Genomic DNA, 12421 nt, shown 5'->3' with positions numbered 1-12421 from the left:
CCATTATAGGAATCAGTGGGTCTGCACTGAGGTATCTCAGCAGAGTTGAGTGCCCTGTAAATGCTGTGCCTTGCTTGTACTAACTTTTGTTTGGTCTGTCTCTCTCATCTGGCAACTCCCCTCCTCCCCGATCCCTTTGCGCTCCAATACAGATGGCTATACGGAACGACTCTTTGGATAGCAAGGAGAATCTCCACACCGAGGTGAGTGAACTTTCTGACCCAAATGTCCCCGCTGTGCCCACGGAGGAGTCATCAGTGGCTCTGACACCCTCAGAAGCGAATGAGTTGGCTGCATGGAGCCGGGCAAGCGTTCATACGCAGCAGCATTCCCACAATCAGTATAATATTTCAAAGCAGGCACCAGCATCGTGTGCTTGTGCAGACTCGTATCAGGAGACACCTGGAGATTCAATGGACCAAGAAGTATCTGAAACAAACAGCTCCTCAGAGCCTTTCACTTCAGAAACTTGTACAGCCTCGAGTGCCTGTTCAGAGGTTCAGCCTCTCACTCCTAAGAGGAACATAGGCAATACTGGCAACGTTACATTGAAGGACCTGAAGAAATACCACAGTGTAGACACCCAGGGTCTTCTAAAAAAACCGCCCTCTTGGTTAGATGATCAAAGGAGACATTCAATAGAAATTTGTTCAATGGAAAACAGCCCTCAGCACCACTCCACATCTAGCTCTTCTGGCTTCATAAGTCAGGTGGTAAGTGAAATGGAAGGCTTGCAAGGAACACGGCAGAAGAAAAAACTGAGTCCTCCATGCATATCTATAGATCCACCCGATGGACAGAGTTTGCTACCTAGAGGACCTCACAGCATCTCACCTGCCAGTGGAGACGTTTGCTTGAGACGGCGTGCTCCATCTTGTGAGTCCAAGGATTCGATGGATATAGGGGATTCGTTGCTTCCAGACAGTATGTCAACATCTCCTACCCCAAAGAAAGACTTGTTGACACTTCCTAGCTTTTCCTTTGATCAAACGGAAATGGACCCCTGAGTTACTTTTCTGTTGGTGCCAAATGTTTTCTTCCTTTCATGTAATAGAAAAAAAAAAAAATTAAAAAACTCTGTATTCCAAAATGGCACTGGGTAAAAAATTTCCAAAGAAAGATTAAAGAACCAGCTGGTTAAAAGAGTGGTTAACCTATATCACGCTTACTTAAGCATATGTTCTGCTTAGGTAAAAGCAATACAATGTGCAGAATCTATATGTATATTATATTTTATTAAATTAATTGACTCTAGTATTGCGGGATGTAGTACATTTTGTGACTAAAGACTCGTTTAATTTTCTTCTATTTTATGTATCTCAGAATATTTCTGAGATAAAGTTGGTTTTTATGAATATTTTAACCTAAAAAATATATATTTAATCCCTTCTCTTTTTTTTTGTTTTGTTTTGTTTGGGTTTCATTTTGTTTTGCAAAGCACAAAATGTAGCCAATTAGTGCATTACAGAGGAAATGTATCCCACAGTCAGCAGTAAATAAGGATTATTTAATGTAATTTATTTTTCCCCTTGGACTTCAATGATATTCTGGGAAAAAAGATTGTTTGGGTAGTAGAGAAATGCAGTGGCAGTTTTTTAACAAAATAATATTCCAATCTTGCATAAAATCGACATCCAGAGTGAAAGCAAGTGCACAACCCAGGAAGGTACAACATGCTGATAGATGTCTGAAGATGGTGAATGTAGAGCCATTTAACTGTACACAATACTGAATTATGAAAGGATATTATAGATCATCCACTGGTGACTCACAAAATCATGTCAACGGCTAATTTTCATACGTGCCTAGGAAACTGAGGCAACAAAAGCCTGTGGTCACCTCTGAGATGTTTTTCTAGTGTCTCCGAGACAGACTGTTTCTTCTGCTGAGTTTTACACCTCTGTAAATCCACTGTTTGCAGTGGAGCTCCTCCTTTCTGCGCCCGTGTGGAAAGTAAGAGAGTAAGGCCATGTTTAAGATTTGCAGTGGGTGAATTCAGTGGAGACATGACACAGCAATGGGCTTAAGCACATGTTTAAAGTTAAGCTCTTGCTTAAACTGCCTTGAGGTTGATCGTATTTAAGTAATTCTTGAAAATTAAAATCATATGCTTATGTGTTCGACAGAATCAAGGCCTACTGCAAGTTATTTTACAGAATACATGTGAGAAAGTCTGTAGGTACTGAAATGACTGTTGATTTTCGGTTTAAAAAGTCAGGTTTTTGCTATCACTGCTAGAGTTAATTTACATCACCCTGACTGTAATTTTATTTCCAATCTACAAAAAGCCTTAAGCAGCAACATCATTATACAGAGTAAATCAAAATGGAATTCATGTCCTTACTTTATAACATGTCCTTAATGTCAGTCATCTCAGAAATTAACTGTTTACTTCTGTGCTAACGCCCTCTGCAAAAAGCAGTCTGTATAACTGGACAGCACAGCCTGAAAATCAAGAAAGATTGGCCCGGTTTGACACCTCCCGCTCTTCACAAGACTGATGGAAACCAGACGTTAACTTCACTCAACCTCCATGAAATCACATTAAGATGTAGGCTAAATAAGACTCTGCAGGCATGGTTGGAAGTGTGCGAATAGTCACAGGTTTAAAACTGCGTACATGGATAAGGCTTTGCTGGATCATGTCTTTAAACCAGCACAGGCAAGAGGAGGATTTGTGCTAATTCTGTCAGTCAGGAGTTTGTAACTTTTTGAGAACTACTGATCTTTTCAAATCACTACAACATGCTGATGTACAGCCTTTTATCTGTTCAGAGATTAGACTGTTACGACTACATGTATCTGCATTAGCTTCCAAGTATACATACAAGAAGACGCTGTTCATACCTAACAGCCTATGCGAGGTCTTAAGCTCCTTTATTTTCACTCGAGGACATTTACTCCATAAACAATCCCTATTGATTTACATGTCCTGGAGAAATGTAAGGGCTTTCAGCAGGAAGTCAGGCAATCAGTGTATTTGAAGTAGGAGGATTAACATTCTGTACTATTTACTGCAGTTAGATTAACTCTTGGCTGGGACATTTTTCCCCTCTTCAACATGGGCCCATATGGAGACCGCTTTCTTTGATATGCCAGTCCAAATCCAGAGTTAAGCCCGTTTAAAGCAATGATTTCAAACAAACCTTTCATCAGTTCTTCCCCCAGATCATATTTAAGGAAATAATAAAATTACAGTGTATTAAGCCTGAGAAATATTCTTAATCCCTTTTTGGTTTTACACTCATAATGAGCCTTAGCCTTTCCTTTCACATGTACTAAATAATTTGGGAAAATAGCTAGGCCACTAAAATTGCTGACCCTGGTTCCTTAATGATTAGGATTGTGTTTGCATAGCTGGAGTGATACTACTCATACAGTTCCTTCCTTACAAAAAAACCCATGGAACATTGTAGCTTGAAATCGTGGCACAAAACAGTGTTGTGATGTGAATCCAAATGCTCAGCTCCAAATGTAACAGAACGCCTAAAGGCTCTTCTATTTTCAATACCAGGGGTTTTGCCCACTGACAAGGCTTGTGGAAGTAAGAAAAAGTTTACATCCTATATGAATATTCAGTAAAGACTAACCAATAAAAAATACTCTATGATGATGCATTCAGGAAAAGAAATCCATGTAAAATAGTTTGTTTTCTAAACCAGATAAGTCTTTTCTAGATGCCCTTTTGAAAGACAAATACAAATGTACTGCAGTGTGTGCAATAATCTTAAGATAATTTTAAATACCTTTGGGGGGGTTTTATAGAATTTGACTTTTTTTAAACAAAATGTACAAAATCCACAGGAATTCTGTAGAATGGTTATGTTGATAGAATTTTTTATATTTTTGTAGAAATCTGTAGAGAAATTGTTAAAAGTCTGCGTAGCATCTTGGGAACAGAAGCAGCTCTTATCTACAAGTTTCTTTTCATAAGCCTGGAGCCAGACCTACTGTATTACAACATGTATAGCCTAGTTTCAGAGCCTGCATCCAGGTCGCATTTAGAAGCAAGCAGCTAAGCTCAAGTTCTACGATATTGCAGTGCTATTACTGTTCGAGAACTGTACCCCTATAAAACATCTACCCCCAAAACTCAGCCCCTATCGATGGTAAAGTAGTCGCATGGCTATCCAGTTCATTCAAGCACACCAGCACTTTACTACTGTGGATTTACTGTATACAGGTTGGAGGAGGATATTCTGCTATTGCCAGTCTGACACATGAGGAAAAAGAGATTGCAGATGTGTCTGGAAAAATGTCAATTCCATTCTTGCAGCCCCTCGCACATAGAACTGATTTTTCATAGCTTGGTTACAGGCCGTTTATACTGTAGATAATTTGGAGGAGGGCAAAGAAAACACTGTTTTTTACTTCTGTGGATTGCACTCAGCACAAGGTGTATTCAAGGAGAAACAAAAGAAAGAAAAAATAAAAGGAAAACTAAAGCGTTACCATTGTAAATTAGGCTATGCCCCAGTCTCCCCTTTTCTGCCCCTTTGGCTATAATAACCCATGTACACTATTACACAAGGTGACTAGAGTAGGCACAGTACCATTGCAATGTCCGTAACAACCTAGTATATATTCTAGAACTTTGTATTTAATAGTTAATATATTGTTATACTGTATCAGGTATATAGGCCAAAACAAGGTCTTTTGGTCAGGGCAACAAAAGGTGGTATTCATGGGGAAAATTGGGTTAAAATGTTCCTTTTTAAAAAAAAGAAAAAAAACCACAACAAAAAATGAGTGTAAATCTTTACAAATGACAAAAACAAATGTGTCCTATTAAAAGCTTTTGAAAAGAAAACAACTGTGCACTTCCCTTTTTTGTTGTTGCTGATGATAATCTGTATCATTCAGAGCGGTCAAATCTTTGGTCATGTTTTAACTGCGAACAGTTGGAGTAGGTATATTGCATAGCAGCAGCGGCCGGGGAGTTGAAAGAAAGATTGTGAAATGTCGGCCCTTTGTGAAGCAATTCGGTTTGACACCGCAAGCGAGTCTGGCCCAGCGCATCTCCCAGGGCGTGCTGTTTTACCAGCGAGACCGTCGGCTGTGTTCCTACGGATCGCACTGCGCTGGCAGAGCCCAGCTCGGCAAGTCGCTCAAGGATGAGAAGGCTGCCGGGACGGCAACGGCGAGAGCTGCAGCCAAAGGGGAGAAAGGAGTCAGGAGAAGGGACAGGTTTGATCTTTCCATGAAAACACGTTGCCGCAAAGAGGAAGATGCTGGGCTTTTCCACGCATTCACACTTCAGGATTTCCAGCCTGAAGTACAGCAGCCTCTTCTCCATCGCTTCTGCGGTCATTTAGCTCGTTGCAAAGCAGGAGTTGGCAGGGATGGTGCCGCTCCGGGAGCTGCAGGCTGCGTGCTGCAGGGCAGCGGGGGCTCAGACCCCTGATGCTGCTTAGATACTACCAAGAAACATTTGAACCTTGAACTCTTCAGGGGTCTTTAGTGAATGAGTTAATTAGCTCCTAAGGTGAAGGCTCCTCTCCTCTGGAGAGCAGCCACTAGAGGAAGGAAGCAGGCACTTAGGTGCTCCGCAGCCCTCTTTCTCACTTTGGCTTGAATGACTTGATGACCGCTCTGTAGCAGAAGGGACCCTAAACTGACACCCAGAGTGGTTGTGTTGTCTAGAGGGGATTTTGATAAAGGCCTTCTCACAGTCGTCTCTGAGTAGAAAACAGCCGGAAGGAAGTTAGCCCTTAAACAGAGGGAAAATGTAGATCTGTGCAAAATCCCATGCAAATCCATGCAGAGCAGGACTCAAGGGGGGAGACCTGTGATGCATCTGCAGGGCCAAACCCCTCAGGCTGGAACCACTGAAGTGCCTTCCCACCCCTCCCAGGCTGGAGGATCCACATGGCATTAAAGTAAGCCGGGCTCAGCCAAGAAAGCAGAGCAGTTCACAGGTTCAAGCACTTCACACCTCTCTGCACACAGGTGAGTTTAGCCCTGTGGTTGTTCCTTATAGAGAATGTCAAATCCCTCTATTTCCAGTGCTGGGTTTCAGAGGAGTTTGGGAAGGGGGTTGTTTTTCTGCTCTGTTTTGTGAGTGTTCCTGTATGAGGCTCTTTTGCTGAGTTTTGCTTGTGGTTTTTAGAAGGCTCCCACCCAGGCTGGCTGCTTGTGGATATGCTCTCAACTTGCCAGAGCTGGGGCATGGTATTTTGTTATTTTGTTTGGTAAGTAATTTGGATGCTATGTGAAACTAGCTTGTTTTCTGTGTAATGGTAGCTGTATCCAGGGAAGTAGCACTTCAAATTTAATTTGTTTCTGGCTTAGTTGAGACAGTTGGTGAACTTCTGGAGAGCAGTGTCCCATTGGAAAAGCTGTGTGCGCAGCACATCCCTCGGCCGGAGCTCTGCAAAACCCTGCAAGTAGCTACACGAGGAATAGGAGAGGCCTATTTGTGCCTTCTGTATTTCAGGTGTGCCAGAGATACAGAGACACCCCAACAAGTCTTAGATGTGACCTGTACTAGAATCCCGCCCCCCCAAAATAAGGTAGGAAAAAGCAATTTAAAGAAACGTGCCTGGCTCCCTTTATTGCCACCAGCACGGTGTGAAGGGCCGGCTGGGATCAGCTACTAGGGGCTGAGGATCCCGCAGATTAAAGGGTTAAGGCCAATAAAGTTTTGGAGGGACAGAGGCCTGAACTGAATTGCCCAGAGGCGGGCAGGGGTCACCAGCCTCGGGGGCGTGGGGACCCACGGCCACCACCGTGCCGGTGCCGCCCGTGCGCAGCGTTTTGCTACCATCTAGTGGGCTGGGGGCGAGGAGCGGGTTTGGGCGAGCTGTCCTCCTGGTCCCGGGGGTGGGACACCCTGCCTTCCAGGGAATGGGACACCCTGGCTACCAGGGAATGTGTACGAAGGACCCTGCGGGGCAGTTCTGCCCACCCGTGAAGCTCTTGGTTTCCTAGCTCGATGTTGCAAGAAGCAGCGACAGAGTTCTACTTCTGTGGGGATTTTCAACTACGGAGTTTATAAAAATCCTTTCCTACAGTAGGAGGAGAGGAAGGGTTTATCCCAAATTCAGGAGCACCATGCCAGCCAGTGGAGCCACGCAGCAGAGACACATGTTGCTCCGTGGTTGCGGGAGCTGCTGGAAGCCGGGCTGCTGCGCGCACCCTTCGGCATCTCTCTCCTCTTCCCCAGCTCCCTGCAAAGCCCTGGGAGACGACAGCCCATCCAGGGACAGTCCTAGGGCTGCCTAACATCTCGGAGGCCGTGGCAGCACCCGAGAGGCTTGTTTGTCCCTGCACAGGCTTACGTGTCCTTTTAAGCACATGTAAAACACAGAAGCCCAGCGCACAGTCCTCCCTGTGCGTGCCAATCCATGCCAGTCCCGTACGGGCTGTGCGCTCGCACACAGCAGCTACGATACATCTACAACCTGTGAGCTCGGTGTTTAATCTCTGCTTGGCCCAGCGTGGGAGGAGGATAATCAAGCAGGCCTTGTGCCATCTTACGTGGCTTGTGCTGAGGTGCTCAGAGGTCGGGTGTTCGCTCGGGCGCAGGCTGAGGGCTTGTCACTAGATGGCAATGCCTTGAAGTGGTTTAGCTGGGATATTTGTGTGCATTAGTTCAGGCTGCACCTGAGATTCCCCCGTAACCTGCTGTTTCTGTTTGGTTTGGTGTGGGCTTCAGCGTCATCAGTGAAAGCCATTGCCTCGCTGGCATTTTCGCATTTGAGGGTGTTTGGACTTTAACATGGTTTTTACACATTGTATTCAATGCTTCGGATATGTTTACAACACGCTATATAATCCTGCAACATCCTCTGGCATTTTCTATTATTGCTTGAGTCACTGGATGCTATAATTGGCAAGCTTTCAAAGGTCCTGAACAGATCATCTCTCCATATCTGTTTAATACTCTAACTAACGCAACTAAAGACCCCTGCAGGTCCAGCTGGGAAATGAAAAGGATGGTTAAACCACTTAATTCCTTACTGCGTTAACAATTATTTTACGGGAACGGGAAGCAGAATCCGGCTGTTCCGGGGGAAATCGGGACAAAGTTAAAATTGGAGTCATTCTACAAAGAAAAAATACTGCAGTGGACAGCATGTGCTGTGCTGACACCTGCAAAGGCGGTGCAGAACTGCTCTGCCAGATGCCACCATCTCAGCGTGGCCAAGGGCTGGTGACAACTCCACGTTCATGCAAACAAAGCAGGACCCGGTGTTTGGATTCCTGCAATTACTATGAATTCCGTGTGCCCGTTTTGCGGTGAAATCCTGAACGACTTCACCCCATTAAAACTAGGACGGGTTTGTGGGGTGGTCGAGTTGACAGGGGAGAGGACAAGCTGTGGCAATTGTGTCAGGGGCTGGATAGTTGTCAGGGTCTTTCTGCAGCTAAACCACCCACAAGCTGGGGTGTGTTATGCCTGCCGTGGCTTCAGTCAACCTCTGTAGGCACTGGAGAGCATGTTTGTGGAATTACCTAGCAGGTGAGAGAGAGATGCCCAGTGCATTCAGAGTTTGGCTGCTTACTGCTGGAGCAGCTCCAGGACTACTTTGGGGCGATCTAGGCAGTTCTCAGCATGTCTAGATTCTTCTCCTGCTCACTGCTGTCAGTATGAAATGTAGGAGCACTCACGTTACAGGGGAAGACGGTATTACACGCGGTGTCCTGGAGGAGTCATACATACACCATTTTCTCCTTCTATAGAGCCTTAATGCACTGGGTGGACCCCACCTCACTCCGCAGTAGACAGAATAAACTTACAGTGCAGCTTCAGGCCAAATGCAGTGTGCTCCCAACCTTCCTGCGCTGGCTTTCCAGGGAACTGCTGCCTCTGTTCTTTCAGTCAGTCCACTCCTTGCCTACAAAGCCACAGAGCTGATATATGCCCCAAAACAGAGCTGTGAATAAAAACTGGGGCTGCAAATTCCCAGCCCACTCCCTCATCTGGTTTATCATGGGACTTCTAAACTGTTCATTGTGCTTTCCAGAAATGAGGAAATTAAAGTTAAATCCTTTCCTGCAAGGAGAGAGATGCACGCTATGTGCAACTCCGTTGACCGCTTGAGAAGAAGAAACCCAAAGTCTGCTGCTACTCATGCAGTGTTGACTTCAAGCAGAGTTTGTTACAAGTCCACATCTTATGTGTGTTAAAACCAGGTGCCATCCCCTTTCTTATAAAGTACATGTATAGAGCCTTGCTGTAAATGCTGCTTTGGCAGACTCTTTTTCTTACCATCTGCAAAATATGACACCTTTGGGTCTTGGAAAGGAAGCTGAGCCTCTGCTGTTCCGAGAAAGAAGATGATATTTATAGTCAACTAACCATAAAACTGTGACTTCCAGAGCTGCACATGCTCAAGCCCTCCCCAACCCTCGACTCTAAATGTCCTCCTTTATACAGATTTCTTCAGGAGTCAGTCACACTTCATTTTGCTTTTAGTGCTTTGCAAACCAGCATGAGGTGCAATATGGAAAGAAGCCTGCCTCGTACCTGGCACTGTGCTTACACAAACAGCTTCTCTCTCATGTTACCTCCTGTCCTGCCTCAGTCAATGTCTCTAGCTGATAGCTGACTTTCTGCTGCGTGGCCCTGGGTGTGCCTTGATTGCGCTGACTTGACCTGCTCTGTGCGTTAGCAGGTAAAAAGCCCTTTACTGTGCAGCTGGCATGGAAAAGAGGATGCAAATACATTACTGAATGAACCCACATCAGATCTTGCCCCTCCCTGGAATAAACGTCCAGTGTGAAAACGTGAGTTTGTGACCTCTCTGACATTTGCACCAAAGGTGCCACTTTGTTTTCCTGCATACCTAGCTTGCATTTGGGGGAACGTCACAGGAGTAATGACATGTTCTAGGTACCTCCATCTTCCTTCCCATCATCTAAAGGAAACAGGACCTAAGTGAGCTGCCTGAGATAGTGCTTCAGGCTCCGCTCTGCACCAGGTTCAGCAGAATCCTTTACCATGGCTCTTCGCAGGAGCTTTTAAGCTTCCCCCATCTTGTCTGTCTGAGACTTTAATATTTCCTTAATTCCTGCCTTTGATTTTTCTCTCTCTGCTAGTCTGTTTTGCCAGACAGCACCTGGAAGTCAGTAATTACACTGCAAAGACAGTGCAAGTTGGCAGGGTCTGCTGTGAGGTCCAGGCTGGCTGCCTGGTGGCTCTCCCTGAGCTCATGGGGGGGCACGCAATCAAAGGGGGGGCTGGCACCCCAATTGGCACCCACTCATCAGTACCATCCCTGTTTAATGGCACTAACTGCTACTGAAGGCAGAAGCTGCCCACCATGAATTAGGAACGTGAAGCAAGAGGCAGAATCATTTAGGGCCCCCTCCTTTAGGGTCCTGTAAGACTCAGGGAAAATATGCTAATACAGGAACTTTGTCCACGGATACAGTGGAACAATTCCACCGAAGTCAATAATTTAATCAGAGATTAATTCACGTTGCACATGTCAATGGAACTGTGCAGTACATTGATAAAATAAACCTCTCCCCTCCTATACACACAGCCTACAGTAGCTGTTCGTGAGGTGCCTCTATACCTGTGACATAACATCAGAGCTGGTCTTAATTTTGGGCACATTTTCAAACTGTACAAAGTTCTGCTCTGTGGAGCAAGAAACACAGAAGTGCGTGTCCACGTGTCAAGAGAGATCAAATTCTCAGCAATTCTCTTGGAGCAACTGCTCTCACAGGTTGTTGCCATAAAGGAGTAACTCCCAGCTATTAATGACTTTTCTTAAAACTTTTATTGAGGTGCAATTCCACTGAACGAAAGTTTTGATGTAAGACTTGCAAAGACAACCCATGATGTCCTTAGAAGATCTCGTTCACCCAGTTGTCTAGGGCTCCTCAGTATTTTCGTGAGAGGGTTGTAATGTGGTTGTGCTGATTAGCCTGGATCAGCCCAATATTTCAAATCTTGTAGGCAATCACCCAAGAACCTGATATTGGGCAAGATCTTCCCACACTAATATGAACTGTGTCCCTTTAGCCAGGTTATAGTAAATGTCTAGAACAAATTCTCAGCATTGTTTGTGGGAAGTAGTCGGCTTCCTCTGCTAGTACTCTGAGTGGTATCACCCCTAGCATCTTCAGTGACCTTCATAAAAGATCAGTAGAATATTTTTTCTTTAGGGATGAAATATTTTTTGGGACACAGCAATACTGTGCTTCTCATCACTTTTTTCCTGCTCTGGTGAGCATTTTTGACAACACTCTTCTGCCTGATGGTTCCTCACCTTCCAGTGAGGAAGGAAACTCAAACTCTTAAAATATTTAAGTAGATTTGTGGCAGCAGGGTGCTTTGCGTGAGGTGATGTTATTGAACCAGATGCTACAGCAAGTGGGTGGATGAACAGCAGGTGCTGGAAGGTCAATAATGCTGTAGGGCAAGCCCTGCCCAAGAGAAAAGCAAACAGTGCTTCTGCATCACGGGGAGGTGAAGTCCAGATTGCGTCCAAGGTGCTACACTACAAAATCTATTAGTTACACATATACGTGAAATTTATTGACTAAAAGCTTTTGAAAATAGATCCACGCCACTGGTTTAACCACATGTCTACAGTGGAAGCAATCAGCATGAAGGAAGAGGCTGCAGATGGATGGGTAAGAGATGTGACGCTCATTTAAGTCACACTAAAGTCCACGTTAAAGCTCATTTAAGTCCACTGAGGCAATCGCACTCCACGCCGCTCTGAAGGGGCGACGACGAGCGTCCCCAAGATGTTAACGTTAGCCTGAGTGGTCTGGATGGATGGCCATGGTCCCCGAACCCAGCAGATACCCCAGCTTCGTGCGGCCACCCTGGGTGTCCGTCCCCTGGCCCACCCTTCGCTTGCCACGTCCCCCTCCAAGAGCAGGGGGTCTGGTTGTCCCAGCACCGGTCACGCCAGCCAGGGGAACGTTTTCCTGGGGGCTTGGTCCTTCCACAGGGAGGTCACCCTTGGAAAGCACGAAGCCACATCTCGGCAGCAGCGCCCAGGCTTTAGGGGCCGGAGGAGGGCCGCGGCGGCCCCTCTCCCTCCCCGCGACACCAGCCGGGGGTGCCCGGCCTTTGAGGGACCGCCACAGCGGGGCCGGGGGTTGCCCTCGGCCTGCCCCGCCGCCTGAGGGGAGGCCTCGGACCTTCTAGCGGCCGCCTCAACCGCCCCAGGAGGCCTCGCCGAGGCGACGCGGCCCCGGCCGGCGCCTCCCGGCCTGAGGGGCCGAGAGCAGCGGGGCGGTAGCGCCGGCGCCTCCCGCTGCCGGCGGGGAGGGCGGGACGGGGAGCACCGCGCCCGTCCTCCCCGCCCCCGGTCCGCCCAGGAGGGAAGGAGCCGGCTTCTCCCTCAGTCTGGTGCCCGGCGTGGGCCTGGAGGAGGCTCCTGCCGCGGCCATGGAGGCTTTCTGCGGGTCCCGCTTCTGGGTAAGCAGCGCGGCCGGCGGTGCCGCCTCC

The 12421-nt window shown here is 46.6% G+C and overlaps 2 protein-coding genes across 4 annotated transcripts in view; both read left to right on the top strand.

Annotated features, from left to right (window-relative positions):
• Positions 1–1134, top strand: part of LOC104838809 (voltage-dependent T-type calcium channel subunit alpha-1G-like) — a gene marked incomplete at its 5' end in the record, with an annotated part of 81100 nt that extends 79966 nt beyond the window's left edge. The window contains one exon of the mRNA XM_010578753.1: positions 153–1134. Within this exon, the coding sequence (XP_010577055.1) occupies positions 153–1007 (855 nt within the window). The remainder of the gene's footprint in view (positions 1–152) is intronic.
• An 11191-nt stretch (positions 1135–12325) lies between these two features.
• Positions 12326–12421, top strand: part of ABCC3 (ATP-binding cassette, sub-family C (CFTR/MRP), member 3) — a 52483-nt gene continuing 52387 nt past the window's right edge. For all 3 annotated transcript variants that reach the window (XM_010578705.1, XM_010578706.1, XM_010578707.1), the window contains exon 1: positions 12326–12391. In XM_010578705.1, coding sequence (XP_010577007.1) covers positions 12362–12391 — 30 coding nt within the window. In that variant the 5' untranslated portion in view covers positions 12326–12361. The remainder of the gene's footprint in view (positions 12392–12421) is intronic.

This window comes from Haliaeetus leucocephalus, unplaced genomic scaffold (assembly GCF_000737465.1).
Source record: "Haliaeetus leucocephalus isolate CR32 unplaced genomic scaffold, Haliaeetus_leucocephalus-4.0 Scaffold646, whole genome shotgun sequence".
NCBI classification, from domain to species: domain Eukaryota; kingdom Metazoa; phylum Chordata; class Aves; order Accipitriformes; family Accipitridae; genus Haliaeetus; species Haliaeetus leucocephalus.
This window is presented reverse-complemented; position numbering and strand designations above follow the sequence as displayed.